Source organism: Melanotaenia boesemani, chromosome 1 (genome assembly GCF_017639745.1).
Source record: "Melanotaenia boesemani isolate fMelBoe1 chromosome 1, fMelBoe1.pri, whole genome shotgun sequence".
Lineage (NCBI taxonomy): Eukaryota > Metazoa > Chordata > Actinopteri > Atheriniformes > Melanotaeniidae > Melanotaenia > Melanotaenia boesemani.
The window spans coordinates 18,839,115-18,856,664 of record NC_055682.1 but is presented as its reverse complement, the minus strand read 5'-3'; the positions used below and the strand labels follow the sequence as shown (position 1 = coordinate 18,856,664).

General features: G+C 37.6%; 1 protein-coding gene across 9 annotated transcripts in view; it reads left to right on the top strand.

The window, feature by feature from the left end:
• The first annotated feature begins 1,558 nt into the window (after positions 1 to 1,558).
• Positions 1,559 to 17,550, top strand: part of tjp1a (tight junction protein 1a) — a 100,370-nt gene continuing 84,378 nt past the window's right edge. For 5 of the 9 annotated variants that reach the window (XM_041992684.1, XM_041992635.1, XM_041992676.1 and 2 more), the window contains exon 1: positions 1,560 to 2,124. In XM_041992684.1, coding sequence (XP_041848618.1) covers positions 2,033 to 2,124 — 92 coding nt within the window. In that variant the 5' untranslated portion in view covers positions 1,560 to 2,032. Of the gene's footprint in view, positions 2,125 to 17,550 lie in introns of all 9 variants that reach the window. The other 4 variants (XM_041992601.1, XM_041992626.1, XM_041992619.1 and 1 more) reach the window with 1 other exon arrangement.

Below are 17,550 nucleotides of genomic sequence, written 5' to 3'. Positions count from 1 at the left end.
AACCATGAAGAATAATGCACACCACAGATCAAATGGACTTGTTCAGTTTTTTTTTAACTTCCATTACTCTGATTTGGCACTGCATAGGTTAGTTTCACTGAGCTGCCATGGAGAAAATATCAACTTACTTCCTAATTCAGTCAAGTCAGCAAGCAGAACAAGCTGAGATATAACCAATATGATAAATAGTATTTACATGATAAGAGCATGCAAGTTTTCTCTGCAGTCATCCTGAAGAAAGTTTAGTACCCAAGTTGCTCAGACACATTTTGAAATAAACGTGGTCGACTAGTAGAAGGTATTTCAGGCTGGCCCCGAAAGACTAAGGAGGGTAGAAATGTTGGTTATGGGTTTAAGAAATACATCCCTTTAATATACAGAAACCTCTACTTGGAGGCTTGAATGGAAGTGATCTCAAAAGCTATTTAATGGACAAATGAGGGCTATTTTTTATTTTCTCATCAGCGGAGCAGTAAAAGGTCTGAAAGTGATTACAAGTCTTGGATTTTCTAATACAAGGCTGGTTCTGTGAACCCATGACATTCAGTCAGAGGGCCTATAGATGCCAGTGAAAAGGCTATTTTTAGACTGTAAAGGCAAAACAAATCAAAGGGAAAGAGGATATTGGGTATTATTAGTGATCAAATCAACAGTTCAGTGCAATCAGAGAAAAAAATCATTGTGAGCTCAGTTCAACATCATCCAGCTGAGTGGAAAATGCCCATATACCATATGTTGTTGGTAAATTCCAATGTATATTCACATTAGAACATATATAGATTGCAAACATAGAGTGCTAGAACAAATTTATACATATATGAAGTTTGATATTGAAAAAGAACAAAACAAGTACAGATGATGATTCAGCATATTTTAAGGTGCTAGCTACAAATAGTATAGAAATACACACTTGTTAGTCTAATAAATCAAATTACAATAACATGCATAAAGTTAATTTGCACAATATGAGTGAAAACTGACTGAAATAGGTAATCATGTAATAAAAAAATCCCTGAGGATGCAGTGCACATAAACTGCTTAGTACAATCAAGCAGAAAGACTTATGAATTCCAAATATCTTTGCAAAGTATTATCAATACCTTCACAAATGCAGACAAATGAGACAATTTGTTGCTGCTCATACATCATTGTTGAGTTCTTTATTATTATTATTTTTTTTTTTTTGCAGATTATATCTCTAAACCTGTACCTATAGACTACCATAGACAGGTTTCTCCACAAAGGCGTTACCATTTTTAAATCACTACTATTATTATTGTTGTTTATGTCTTGACAGTTTTAACTACTTCACTGGCTTTTTCACATTAACTTTAGTTCAACCCAGTCTTTGCTTTAAATCACCCAAGAGAACTAATCTCATGGAAAATATCACTGGAAAACCCATAAGCAGATGTCTTTGGCTCAGTTGTACAATTCTGAGTTTTTACTAGGCAGCATCAGTTTGGTTTCCCCCCTTGTTAAGCCATTTCATGGCTTCCTCTCTCCTCCCTCCTCCTCCTCAGTCTCTCCCCTCCTCTCTCCCTCTCTCGTTGAACACACCCGCGCTCTCTTCCTTCCCTGGCAGACGTTTGGGTGCTGACGCTCCAGCATCCCATCTCTTCACTGTTTTCCGCTTTCTCTTCACTCTTCTCCACACAGACCCAGCGGAGTTTAGCAACAGAAACAAAAGAGAAAAAGTGGCCGCTACGAGGTGAACCACAACAATGAGTCGGTCCTGACTAAAAACTGAGTGGATTAGCCAATCTATTCTGAGCTCTAATGAGATTACAGAGTCAGCGCTGACATGGGTTGTGGCGGCGTGGTACCTTTCGTTGAGCTCCTCGGGGAACATCTTCCCTGTCAGCAGTCCTCTCAAAGTGGAAATGGCGTTTTTGGTCCTGAAGATGCCGCGGATGCCAGTGGAAAATAACAGACATTTGAATGCACGCTCACCTGTGCCGCTTTTGTGGCGCGCGGATTCCTAGAAGTAGTAGTAGAAGTAGGAGCAGTGGTTGTAGTGAAGGGGGACAAAATGAAGTACCAGAAATATATAACGGTGATGCAAATGGCCATGGGAGTGACAGCCTCCAACAAAGACTGCCTCCCCACGAAGAGACAGCTGTGGTGAGTACAGAGGGAAGAGGAGGAGGAGGAGAAAGAGGTGCGCGTATGGATGCGAGCGTGTGTCGGTGCGTTCGCAAAAAAGAGTGGAAAGGTGTTATGTCTTATCATGTGGAAGACGGCAGCTTTAAAATTAGCCTCTAAGTGTAGCTTTGTTGTCATGAAAAGCTTTCCTGTCTCTTCTGTTCGTGTCTCGTGCGAAGTTAAAGCTGAGCAGCTGTTATGTTGGCGGAAGTAGCTGCCTCCATCTCTCTTTTTTGCCATCAACAACTGTTTCATATTCACACCGGTGATGTCCACACACGGCAGGCATTGAGCCAGTGTCCACAGGGTTGGACAGTACAGTGGCTTTCGTGCATGGCGTGTGTGAGTGTGTCGGTGTGTGCTGCCCTTTTGTGTTTTCTGTCTCACTTGGTGGGCTCTGTTGTGACCTGGTGGTGAGTTTTTCATCAGGCGGGTAAACAGAGCAGGTGTATTTACAAAGCAACGCTGAGCGCTCTGAAACGATTTCGCCACCACCTGCTTGCAACCAGTCTTCAGTCATCAAGCCTTTTATAGAGCAATCACTTTAGCTTACAAAGGTAATAGATTTTTTTCCATTAGGTCTCATATGTATTTATATTTTAGAAACGTCGACTGATTGGAGTAAAACAATGAAAACACACAGAGACTCATTATGTCTGTGTTTCAATGAAACATTTTAGCCCCTTTCTGTTATAATTTATTCAAGCATAATTCATTTTGTATAGTTATGTTTGATGAACTTACCAGGTGATACTAAGCGTTTTTTTCGTTTGGATCCAGTCTTTGTTGTATTCTGTTTCACTTAATTTCCTTCATTTACTGCTTGAAATAAAAACAAAGCATATAACATATCTTAACCAGTAAACCCATAGCTATTGAAATTTGTCAACAAAGGTCCGATTTTAGCAAGGAGTGTTTGCTTCTTTTCTTTGTATAGTGGTTATGTGATAACAAGCCAATATCACACATATCTAGCATCTTGATTTCTTTTTCTATATTAATTTTTATTTAGTAAAGAGCAGTCAGACTTGGGATCTAAAAGGTCTTTTTGCAGGACGGGTTTTACCCAAAACAAGAGACACATTGTTCAACAGGTTACTGACAGATATCAGCTGCATAAAGGAAATAAGAAGTGCATTACAAAATGCAAGGTATTTGTCTCAGTCATTATTTGTATAATAAAAATATAAAGTAATAGTATGATTTTATTCAGATCTGTACATCTTTATCTACATCCAAATTATCTAAAAACTTGAAACAGAAGAGCTGAAAAACTTTAAACAGCATGTACATTTCATGGAACACAAGCAACATATACCATGAAAACAAACAAAAATAACAACGTGGCAATCTCAGTCCATCTCCCATCTGCACCCTGTCAGACATAAAAGTACTTCAAGAGGATATGCAGAAGCATCCTTGAAAGTCCACTGTGAAGGACTTGTTCAAAGGATCCTTGACATCAGAATAACAGTCCTTCAGTTAGCTTTTATGACATGACATCCTAAAAATGCAGCCATTAAAGGTCCTTCCTTGATTTCTAGAAGTCTTGAAAGGGGTGATTGATGGTTAGTTCAAATTTTTCGTCATCGTTCTAGTCATGATCAAAGTTCAACAAAGTGCATCTAATGATATGAAATGCACATTGCAGCTGCCACAGAACCTCATCTGTGGCATAAGTGGAGCATCATTTCACAATATAATTCACATAAAAGTCAACATTTGTATTTAAAACATTTTGTTCAAGTCTATTGATGTACAGAAAGAATAGGAGTGAGTCAATGACTGATCCATGGGACAAGGCTTTGAATGCACTGAGGAGACAAGAGGGGATACCTCCGTCTTGCAAACACAAACATAGGTCAAAGGTATTTTTTATTTTTTTTAACCAAGAGATGTTTGTGACAACATATCTATCGGCTTTTAATTTAATCTAGGGTATTCATTTTTCAGAAACTCCTTATTTGCCACAGCTATCAAAAAGACTCCTAAAAGGAGAGATGATACAAGGAGGAAATAAATTAGAGAAATATGAAGCGTCTAATGGGTTTTCTTGTGCATACACTTTGTTGTCATGACCACCACCTAGTAAAGCTTTGTCTTCCTAGCTTTTGTTTATTCCAAATCACTAAGTTTAATGGATAATTCTGGATTGAATGACTTTCTGTCTGCATCTTTGTAACAAGTGAGCAGAGTGTGCATATTAATTGGCAACAATGCCATCATTAAATATTCAGGAGCATCTGAAAAACAGAAAATCTTCTATGCACTGCAAAGCTGCACAGAAAAAGTTAGATATAATTTCTCTATGAATCTTTTAAAAGATTAGACATACCTTGAAATGTTATGTTTTGTAAAGTACAGGACTGGCTTTAGGGAGCGTATGTCTTTTACATAATTTTGCTTTGACACCACAACAGAGGTTAAACTTGGCTTTGATATTGTGCTTTGATAAACTGCTGCTATACTATAGTGTGATTACAGTATATGTCACATTAGGGTAAACTGCTACACCTTTTCTTTTTATCAATTGTTATTAGAAAACTAATTAATAAGGAAACAAAAGCGAAAAAAAGATGACCCAGCAGAGCAGGACTAAATATAGCATCTTCTTACAACTGACACATTTATTTATTTTGTAATCCACATACAGTAGATAAAACAATGCTAATAATAGTGTGAGGAGAAACACTTTATTTATTCATTTTTGTATTAAATATCATTTATGGTATATATTTAGAAAAAAAAGCTCTATAATTTTGACTGAATGATCTCATTCAAGACTATATTAGCGCTCACCTCCTACCCCATGTGACTGCTGTCAAAAGCTTGACATATGATGTAGTTGTGTCTTGGTTTCTAACACTTTTTCCTTAAGAGATGCATGATGGTACATTTGGGACCATCATGATGGGGGAAGGGACACATCCATTAAAACAGGATTACTGTATTGCCTCTGACAACCACTTTGACAGAGGAAAGCTGAGCCAGTGTTTAAGCAGTGTGTGTCTCCTGGAATCACCCCTTGCATTCACTCGCATGCCATTTGTGTCTTTGTTCAGAGTAATGTCAAAGTCCAGGATCAGAGGTCTTTGCATGCACACAAGTAATTCACTTAGGAGACTTAGGTAACAGATCATGTGAAATTGATGTCATGCTGTTTTAAATGATTTTGGTATTGTTTACCTGTTATTTTTGGAGGAATCCACTTGCTGCATTTTTTTTGCAGGGACACTAAAAACTGACTTTCAGCATTTTTTTTTTACTTTTATGCACACATTGTTCAATGAACCTTTTACTAATGATAAATAAATGCTCTACATATCTTTTTACACAAAGTTAAAAAGATTCTGGCACAGCAACAGATTGTAGATCTTACCCTCAGTTGTGATGAAACTAGTGAGGAACTGCAAAGTGAACTGCAAAGTGCATGTAGTGAGTCCTAAAATACCATTTCAAATGCACGAAGACATGCATGAATGTGAATGGTGGGATAGTGTGTCAGGGTCTGCATTCCAGTCCAGCCTAATGGATCTTTGTGGTTTATCATATTTTATTGGACTGCATGTTGCTTTAGTGTCTCCTGATTAGGTCTTTTTCTCTCTCATGTATTGTCTTCATTTCTTCCTCACTAGAAAATCAAACTATTTGCCTTTACTTTAAAATATATATGCAAAGTCGTTGCCTCAGAAAAATTACATTTTTGTTAATTTGTGTGATTGAGTATAATTAGCTAGAATGATTTTAGTTTGTCAAACTTTTAATGAGCTTGATCAATTTGATTTTGCTGTGAAGATATGAGGTTGTGGAAGAAGCTTGATTTGATCAATTTCAAACAAATTAAAAGAGATGCTTCACAAAATGTTGGTTTTATTTTCAACAAAAATCATGACCTCACTTAAAGTACTTAATGGACTCAAAATTGTTCTTGCGTTGCAGCAGGAACTTGGCGGCTTTCTGTGAAAACTAATCATATAGCGCTTTATTGTACCTGGAATGATACCCAAAGCACTTTACATCATGCATTACATTCACCCATTCACACACACATTCGAACCGGCAACCCTTACAAGACGACCACTCTACCTTGCTGAGCCATGCTACCCCATACCAGTCACATGGCAATGTGACTTGCAAGGTGTCAGTCTGGACCACATACGTGATAACAAATTGTGAAAATAAGTACAGTATACAATTTTTTTGATAAATTGGAATTTCAGGATGATGTATCATATGGGCAGCAGGAGAGATAAAATTAGATTTAGCTTATCATTACAATTAATTGCACTGAATTTGATCATACATGGGTTGAAATGGACTGGAACCTTAAAGTGCCTCAAGATTACTTTTTTGTGTGAATTTACACAAAAAGAATAAATTCATTCTTTAAGATTTATCCATTTGTCTGGACATTCATCTATCAATTTTTCTTAAAACCAGCTGTCTTTGGCTTCTTAAGCCCACCATCATATTCTTGTCTGGACTGCAGCAGCAGAACCAGCCTGATAAACGTGCATGACTACGTCCATGTGTTAATTTCTGGAGTGGGGCTAAAATGTGATAGGGTTAGATTTTTGCTTTTGTCCGAATTCTCAGATTTTTTTGTGACTTAAGCTTTGACTTTAAAATTCACGTAGATACTAAAGAAATGGTGTAAATATAACTTTTAATTCTATCTTAGACTCAACTGGCTTTTCTCTAAATGTGAACATACCTTCTTACTCTCTTAATCATACACTTGATCTTATTCTGACAAAATGGCATTAAAAGTCAGCAATTATCTTATCTGACCCTTTTTTTAATAACTTTGAATTGACATTACTTTTAGATTATAAAATCTTAGAGGATTTTTTTTATTATTATAGTGGGTTTTCATCAGTCCTGTTACCAAATTTAACAATTTAAATCTGATATTAGATTCTTCAAAGCACTGTGCTCACAAGGTTTGTTTACTAGTTGTAGTTTGGTTTAGGGAACCTAAGAGTAATAACTGTTAGTTTGTGTTACTTTAACTCTCAGTTACGATAACTTCATGAACGGCCTCACAAATAAATTATTTTCTATTAGCAAGAAAATTTCATGGCATTCTTGCCTCTAGTGAATGGTTGATAATGCATTTAAAGTTTCTGTGTTTTGTTTCTCTCTCTGTCCCTTTGACGCTTGTCCCTAAAGACAAATGACTGAGCCATCTACACCACCAGTTTGTCCTTTAGACCATTCAAAGAGCTGCAGGCTTATGAGGATGCTGTAATCACACACTTAATTTACAAAATTAACCCAGGATCCAAAGATCTCTGCAAAAATAGACCTATATCCAATTTTTCTTTATACAATTCTTGAAAAAATGGTTTAAACTCAACTGTGTGTTTATTTGTACAGAAATGATCTGTTTGAAGGGCACATAAAGCATAGAATTAGCACTGGTGAAAGTTATCAGTGATCTTATTGTGGCCTCAGATAACAGACTCCTGTCAATACTTTTCCTGTTGGCTCTCAGTGGTGCATTTGATACCATCAACCATAATATTCTGTTACAGAGGCTTGAACATGTCATTGGGACTAAATGAACTGTATTTGGTTGGTTTAGGTCATATTTAACTGATAGATTTCAGTTTCTTCATGTGAATGATGAATCTTCCACACACCAGAGTGCATTATAGTGTTCCTCAGGGTTCTGTGCTTGGACTAACAGCATGGCCTGAATTTCTCATGCTATCCTGATGATACTCAGTTATATCAAGCCTTGAGGAAACCAATAAACTCTTTAGGATTTATGAAATCCATAAAAGGTTGAAAGACTTTAAATTTTCTGCTTCAGAATTCAGACATAACTAAGGTTGTCGAGCACCTTAGGAAGACACTGTCCATTTTTGTAATGACAGCGGATGGCATCCCCTTGGCTTCCAGTATGAGGAAGTCTGGAGTTACTTTTCACCAGGATCTTTAATTCGACCCACGTCTAAAACAGGTTTCTTGCATTGCTTTTTTTTTTTTTTTTTTTTTTTTTTATCTACACAATATTGCCAGAATTAGAGAGATACGGTCTCGGAGTGATGCAGGAAAAAATAGTCCATTGTTACTTCCAGATTGGACCACTCCAATTTCTTATGACTTGGCTGTCTTCAAAATAATCTGAAAATCTTCCAGCTGATCCAAAATGTTGTACTGAGGGTTCTGATGAGAATTGGAAGTAGAGATCATATTTCTGCAATGTTACCATCTCTTCATTGGCTCCCTGTTTAATCCAAAATAGGATTTAAGTTTCTTCTACTCACATAAAAAACTCTTAATTACCAGGCTCCATTGTATTCTAAAGATCTCATAATTCACCCCAACAGAGCACTTCACTCTTAGACTGGAGGATTACTTATGGCTCTATCTAAAGGTATGGGAGGCAGAGTTCAGTTATCAGGCTACTCTCTAATAGAACAAGCTTCCTGGCTGCATGATATTTCACAGTCAAGAGACACCATTTACACATGAATAGTGGTGTCTTTTTTCCCCTCAAAAAAATCACAATGTTTACAAAGAACCTGCCATTTGCATGAACGTATACAGACATATTTAGACATAGTAATTTTTTGCCCTTCGGTGTAAGGGTGAAACAACTTGGTCAAAAGCAACAACTATATCCTGGACAAAGGAAAATGATCTTATTGCTGTCCAGTTCAAACTGTCTTGTTCTTAGAGTTGTCCCAAGCTCTCAAGGTCAGACACAGTCTGGTCCAAAACCTTCTCTTTGGTATCTCTATTTGTGTTGTTGAAAGTGTTGCTGTTTTAAATCCATAATGCATTCTGACACTTCTGTTCCATAATGTAGTCAGCTTGTACATGTGTGTAATACGTGTTTGTGCAAACTTGTAAAACGTCCTGTCAGGGCTGGGCGATCAAATCAACGTTACCGTGGTTTACAATTAATTAGTAATTATTTTAGTATTGTTTTATTTTTAGCCCCCATAGCTAACTTAAAGTTTTTGATGCCAATATTTTCAATATTATTATATAATATTTTCATAACAGAAGAGCAGATATGGATTTTAAAACAATTGAAAGGAAGCACACACAGGTAACTATATATGGTCATTTAAAGAATATTTTGAAATATATTAAAGAGAAATAATTTTATTAATTGACATTAGCAAGATTACTTTGATTACTAGTTCTGAATTTAGGTTTTGATTAACTTTCAATTAATTGCCCAGGCCTAACCCTCAACTTCCACCAGGTGTGTGTGTGCGCGCTACGGTTTTTGTTTCGACTTCTGCGGCCGGTCAGTTCACACCAGGAGTGTGTCAGCGGCAGAGTGTCGTCCGCCTAGCTGGATCCACGAGATAACAAAATCACAGGAAAACCGGAGAATGTTGTGATTTTCCACTTCTAGGCTAAACGTCTCAGCGTCCATGATGAAAACAAAACACACTGAGACACCCTGTGAGAACCGTTCTTCCTTCTAAACACAGAGGAGCAGTTTACAATATTTAGTAAATCACGAACCTCTTCACCTGAGTGAACACTCCATGAACTATCGGATGACATGTTTCATCGGTGTTGTTGAGTTACAGCGACTACCGTTGTTGCATTATGTGTTTGAGAAAGTGAGAATGCATTATACATTAGAATGCGATACACAAGTAGAAGTTATTCTTACACAATGTCCCTTTAAGTGTTCAAATGTGCATCTTAGGTTAGATTTTATGCAGATTTTTTATTTCATTGCAGACAATATAATCATTTGCAAAGATGTTAGTTATGAAACCAAAACAAACTGCAACTGTTGACTAAATTTGAAGTCTTGATTCAACACAAAACACACTCATTGAAAATTACAATTTAAATGAACCCGCTTTAGAGCTACTGTTAAATTTTGACAAGTATAATACCAAGGAAAGTTCAATTTTTAAATCTAGAAATGGTTAAAAGATCAAATCCAAGAGCAGTTATTTTAGCTATTAAATAAAATACCTCTGAAATGTATAGTTGGATTGATTTGATTAAAAAGGCCAGAATTTGATGTGTACATATCTGTACACGTGTCTTTATCTCCAAGTCAAATTGGTTTAGATAAATCTGGTATATCCTTTACTTTTGTGCATCTACCATTCATCTCATAAGGTTACGTTTGCACGTTGCAGTGAACCTACATGATGAAGGAATGAACTGCTACCGTTGGATATAGATGATGTAGAACAATCTCCCTTACACTCAGGTTTTTGGAGATGATGTAGCTGTTCCTAAGAGAAAACAATGAGACTGAAGGAGACGTTAGGAGTATGGATGAGGAAGTGGTTCTGCACCAGATGGTGCTGGCATCTGCCAAAACACTCAGCCCCTTTGATTGAAAATGTACACCCATCTATTTATCAAGTTTAAAGAGTGCTTCATTGCACAGACAATAATAAACAATCAAAGAAATTCATTTACATTTATTTAGCTATATTTAAGTGCTTTTTGTATTCAAGGGTGATCATTCACTTGGAGTGACAGTCATTGCTTTCTATGCATAAACATGTTCACTACAATAAAAAAAAAAAATAACATGGAGTCATGTGCATTTTATTTAGCTGAGCATGGCTTTCTTACAAAATAATACAGAACATGCAAAACTCTTCTTTAACAGTTATCCTGGCCTTAATAATGGATTATTACGCCATACAATTAAAACCTTAGCATAATCGGATTATTGTCTTATTCTCTCTATAATCAGATAAAGAGCAATGGCTGCATATCAAAACATCACAGAGAAACATCAAAATAGCTTCATTTGCGAAAACCACTGCTTTAAGAGAGCACCCATAAATAATAATCAGCCCAAAGACTTATGCTGAAATTGGTTGCAACTCTTCTTAATCCGTGGGTGTCTCGTCCTGGATTGTGTACCAGATGTCTGCTCTGCTCCCCTCTACAGTGACGGCTCTGCCTGTTGTTTTTAGTCCACCTGCTTAATGATGCATTAAGTCAGCGTCTCTTCTTCCTTCTTCCCCCAAACACACTCACCCACACGCGCAAGCACACACGCCACAAGCCACCCTGCCCTCTGATTTGCCAATCCAGTTGTCCTCCCTCCCTACTCTTCAGAGGAACCACACACACACACGCGCACACACACACATACACAAAACCTCCTGTCTTATCCCCTCCACTCTTCTAGTTCCACTCATGGAGTCCATGATGCGTAATCTCACACAAACTGACAATGCCTTGCTTCAGTTATCTCAGCTGGAGCCCAAGTCCAGGGTGGCCCTGTCATCAGCTTCTCTTTTTGATTTTAAAATACCTGCAGAAAACCTGTTATTTATGTATTTTTTTCATGTTTTGTTTATTTAATTTCTTTCCAAGTCCTTTTTGTTTTTATATTTGTCTTGGAACACACCTTTCTCACCAGCACTCAGAGTTTGTGTGAAAGTGTGCACATGTGTTTGTTTATATTTTGTATTCAGTGTTTCTGTCCATTTGGAACTTGCATGTTCTTACTTTGGCAGAGGGACTGTAATCTCCTCTCAAATGGTTTATGCCACTAAAGGGAACAGATTACACAGGGTTTATTGACTCATGGCTCACCCCTTTACCCCCCCCCTCCCACTCTCACAGCATCCTGTGGGTTTGTGTTATGTGTGTTTGTTGATGCGTGTTTAATTTCATGTGTATGCAGGAATAAATGTGTGGGTGTCTCTTTTGAGTTTGTTTGCCTTTGGGTTTGGCCTTTTGGTGAAAACCTTTTGGGTCCAATTAAATTGCTGATAGTGGCAAGAAAACGAACTTCATTTACAAAATATTTGCTGTACTGTACTTCTGAAATAATTTGACTTTATTTATTATGTATTAATCTTGTATAACTCTACTGGATCAGTCAAATCTGATGTACAATTGTCTATTCTTCTTTGGGCAGATGTTTAATAAAAATTTGTAGTGTTTTGCTCTGTAAAACGTTGACTTTCTCTGTGTACCCTCAGAAGGTCTGCTGTTCTAACTCAGTATACGTTAATAGAACTTAGAACACAGAAGTCCTGCAGTCGCTGCCTAAAATGTGTCTTTATGGCAGGGAAGCCAGCAGAGACCTACCAGAGACTCAGCATCTTGAGCCAGATCCAGACTTGGAGCAGAACTGACTTTTAGAATCTGCAAGTCACTCATTCTCGGCCTCTACTGCTATCTACTGTCAAGATGGCTCACAGGAGCCGACAAGATGGAATCCATCACTGCCGTCCTACAAAAAGAGAAGGACACAGTGGGGAGGTCTTCTCTTGTCTGACAGAAATCCCAGTTTTTGTCTTTTCTTCTGCCTGGCACATTTTTAGCTGTCAGCATTCATAGTTTGCAATGTTACACAATAAGCACCTAATTTTTCTTGATACGATATAACAAACGTACACAAGAGGACATCTAAAAGTACTTGGTATTGTCACAATAAAGATTTGATGTGTGCTCATGTAACCCACAGTAGAAAAACTGTTTAAATTAATGAATAAGAGGAAATTTGTTTGTTAATACTACAGTAATTCATTGTTTGATCTGGTAAAATTAATGAATAGTCAAAAACCAGAACTGGCTGTGGAGATAAAATGTTAAAACAGAAAAATTGTGCAAAAACAGTGTATTTTGTGACTTGTAATGGTTAATGTGGCATCATTTCACCTTAGCCAGTAAGGTTTTACATTCCGCGGCAGGTTGTGGCAGCTGCAGGAAGTACTGCTGCTACGATTTGAGCTGCTGTTTGTCACCAGATGAAGATCAATAGGTAAAGAATAAAGTATGGTGTTACTTTTACACCCATCAAAAGCACAAATCTGTCCCATTGCAGGAATATTTAATCAGAACCTGTGAAAGAATAGAAATCTGAAACTAGCAAACCCAGCAGCATGGATATCTGGACTGACAATGTTAGACAGTAGTCCACAGTTACTGATAAAAGTATCTGGTGTTCTCAAAGTTATATGGTTTTTCATATAGATTAAACATCAGTGCAGTTTTCTGCCACGATGCGCATAGGGGCAATCTTCAGAAAGTAAAGGTCTATATTCTTTGCATTTACCATGGGCTTGGGTCTGGAGAACCTGGGTTCAAGTCCCTGGGCTGGCAAATAAGATAAACTACTGTGGGCCCCTGAGCAAGGGCTTAAACCCCCAACGGCTACCCGGGTGCTGGAATCTAGCAGCCCACTTGGATGGGTCAAATGCAGAGAAAGAATTTCCTAGCTGGGATTAATAAAGTAGAATAAATTAAAAAAAAATTATAAAAAAAAATTAAAAATCTTGCAACTCTATTATTTTACTTTTAATTACAGCTTGAAATTTATTTCACTGCATTTTGTTTGTTGTGCAACTAGTGATCACAGCACATTTCTGCAAAATGTTTGATGTGCTCTGAGGTTAATGTCTGCTGTACAATGGTGGGGCTCTTTGAGTCCAGCCATTGACCTGCCTGTTACCCTTCTCTCGGCAGGGGTCAGACAGCACTTTGGAAGTGACCGTTGTCCAGCCTTGTTTGATGCGAGTCTATATGCCTAATCTGGTCTGTCCATCTGTCAGACTTGTCTGGCCTAATCAGAGTCTTGATCTCTCCACAGATTTGCAGTCCCGTCCACCCCTGCCCAGGTGGCTTTTCAAAAGGCTTGCTCACTACACCTTGTAAATGGTAGCAGTTGAAACGTGTTGTTTTCTTTCTCCTCAAACTTTTCCAAGGATCTTTTTAGCTGCCCAACTTATTAGTCATTTGTCTCATTCGTCTGTTAGGGTGGGTCAGTGGGGTTATCTAGATCACATAGGATCACATGTGTCATGTATCTCTTGTCACCACTTGTCCCCTCAAGTGAGGGGGATCCCAAGAGCAAAATGATGCATGTTCATCGGCGGCCATCACTTCCAGCTGAACAGTCAGGCATTACGAAGCAGTCAGGGTGACCTCTGAGGCATACACTGACAGACTCTCTCTGTCCTTTGTCTATTTGCATTATAGTTGTTCTCCCTTTGTCTTTCAGCCCATTTTCATGCACTTCTGCCTCTCGGCATCATGCTCCTTCATGCTTTGTTCACCTGTCTCCTTCAGTCTTTACTTCTTTGTCATCTTGCTCTAACTTTTGTTTTTCCCATGCGTCCCATAGAGGCCCTGGTAAATATTTGTGTTTATACGGAAAGTGAAACATACTGACTGTAAAAGCTTCTTTGAAAAGGTTTATGGATATAAATGGAAAGAGGCAAAGTCACTGAAGCTATTTTGGATGCTCTATATCCCGATGAGCTGGAAGGGATGAACAAAGATGAATCTCAGCATTGAAAGGCATCCCAGGGCTCTGTTTAATGTTTTGGTCAGAGCGCAGTGTGTTGTTGCCGGACATGACACAAAAAGCAGGTGAAGATTAAACACTGGTAGACATTTTCTCTTGTTGCAGCAGGATTTGACAGTATAATGGGATCATATCTCTGATGTGTGTATGTGTTTGAGTAAGCATATGTGATACTTTGCTGTGTCACAACAGGATGAAACACACCTGCTTTTCCGCTGCAATGCTCACAATAAACAGAAGAATCTTTTAATCTCAAAACCTGTCATAGCATCCTTCTTGAGGAGGACGTAGCTTGGAATAACTATAAATTCCTGTTCTTTTTTTTCTTTTTTTTTTTTTAACACCCTAAAGGGAAAGCTGTGATTGTAACTGCAGTCTGAACAATAATATTTTATGGGTTTAACTTTTGGCATTTGATGTGTTTTGGGTTTTTTTTTCTTCACCAATATCACAGAGATGTCTGGTGCTCGCTAAAGTCATGTTGTATCACACTGAGCCAAAACATGCAGCCAGACTCATAAAAAACTATCTTTAACAACTAGAAAAGACTATTTCTGTTGCCACTGATGGTATTTCCCCCATAGCGCACTCATCTCAGCATCACAGAGTGAAATGGGGATTTCACAAGGACAAAGAAAATGCTGCAGCAGTCTAACTGCTGTAAAAGCACCCAGGAGAATCAGCACTATTTAAAAAATAAATAAATAAGTGTGGTTGCACTAAGTCTTCTATTTATTACATTTTGTATGACTATCAATTCTGAAAAAGAATGAGTTTTTAATTATTGTTTTTATCACCTAAAACCTTGTCTTAACTTTAGTAGCATGAGAGTTTGGGTGACTTTACTTTACATGAAGGCTTGCTTTGCAGAACTTTTGTCTCCCCCTCCTGGTAGTAGCTGTAACTATTTATGCACTAATGCGTGCAAAAGCGACAGTATTCCATGCCCCCCCCCCAACCTCCTTCCCCATTTAATTTTTTTTTTTGCCTAACTTAATCCTTTCCATGAATCTTTCTTTTGAGTTTGTTTTTCATCTGAAACACCAAAAACCTTGTTTTTTATATTTGATGATTTTTCTACCTCACGTTTTGCGATATGCTGTTGTAGCATGCAGCATCTTTGTTTCTGTTGCTTCCTTCTTTAGGCCTGGCTATGTAAAATGTATGCTACTGGGGTGCCAGAGTGGGAATGTCACCACAGACATCAGATTTAAAACTCTGGTATACTGCAAAATACATAGATTTACCTGCTGCTTAATCAGCAAATTACCTGAATTTTACCAGTGTTTATTTGCATGTAAGAGAACCACACTCAAGCTTTAATAGGGAGAAATAATTAAATTAGATTTTAGGATTATGTTAATTTGAAGTATAGTCCCAACTCCACTGGGTGTGCATATATACTAGAATATATTTATGTTTTTAAAACATTTTTACAGACTGTTACTTTTCCTATGCCTCTGATGCAGTTACAAAACACTGATGTTTAGAGTGGTTTCAAGGCAGTCAGTTGCTGCCACTTGGTTATCATTCTGTGTTGTGATTCAGTAGCAGCAGGAGGCTGAATACAAGCCATTTTGAATCCTGCCCCCCACAGACTGCTATTATTCACAAAGTTTAATCTCATTGCACTGCCAAATAAAGGAAATGACTTGTAGTCTGATGCAAATAATAAAAAGTAATTTTCATTTTTCATACTATTTATTGTCCCAAAGTACATCATCAGACTACAGAGCTGATGCTACTCAAATATAGCTCCCCTTCATCAAACTGCTGTCTCCTTTCTGATTAAAAATAGTGAGAATTCAGGCAATTAATACCAGTTTCTCTGGTTTTTATGGTTGCCATGGTGACAGAATGAGGTGTGACAGAATATTTTAAAAGTTTAGCTGTCAATGCTGAGGAGACTGACATGTTGCGTGTTCACAAGAGCTGCAGCCGCACTTTTGCTTTCCACTGTGAGCAAGCTGCCTTAACAGCTTCCTGTCTGAAAAATTACAAAAGAACAATGACAGGACATCTGTGAGGATTTTCACTCATCCAAATCATGATTTATTAAAGTACCTAAAATACAGATTTGTCATCCAGATTTGCTTGAGTTTTTGAGGTTTGCTGTGTCATGTTCTCATAGCTTTTTCTTGTCATGAGAGCAGAAATTCTGAAACTTTAAATCAGAAAACATGTTTTATTCTACCACATGATTATCATTTTCTGAAAGCTCCTGCACAGCAACTAAAAAGATGTTTTGTCTGCGTCTACCATTAGAAAATAAATTAGATTTTCTTTTGTAGCTGTTTCCATGGTTTGTTAGACCAGATGCATATCAACAAATATTATTATTATTGTTTAACTGTGTAATTTTATCATAGGCTTTGTTATATAATGGAAATTGGAAAAAAAAAGCAACAGTCATTTTCTTATACATAGAAGCCGATGACTTACATTAAGTGACACATAGCTTTTATACTGGGATGAGGTAATATATAAAGCCTCCCCAGTGATCTCGCATTGCAGTGTAGGGAGGGGGCTTCTCTATTTTAGGCTGTAATCTCATGTATTATTCATAACGTTCACCTCTTAGTGCAGTTTGTACCTAATGTATCTTGTTATCGCTTTATTTTCGTCCTGTAAGATGCTGCCATTGTCTGTTGTTTGCACCAAAGGGGTCACTTTGAGTTTCCTTTGTAAGTGCACTCCAGCCCGTTTTCTGACTTTCTCCATATTTCTCCAGAGGCAGTCAAGAGTGAAACTAACTTCTGTCTGCACAGACATCCAGCCTGTGTCTAATCCACTGGTTTGCATGGCTCAGTATATCCATGTGAAATCCTGCAGCATTGCTGATGATAAATCATTCATAGGCCAGTAGCAACTGAGAAGTCATGCTCGTGCTGTTTCTGGTGTTTTAGAGAGTTTTGATATTTGTAGTCTGTTTATGCTTTATGTCTGTGCCAGAAAAATCAAGCCAGTCGTCAGATCTAGATCCAAGGCTATAATCTGCTTGTCTTTGTAAACTGTCTTGGCTCAATAATTCTCCTTCATACTTCAAAGTCAACTGATTATGGTTTTTCTTTAAATCTTGACTTAATATTTACTGTACGACAGCTGGTTTAGTTTAAAACGATGTG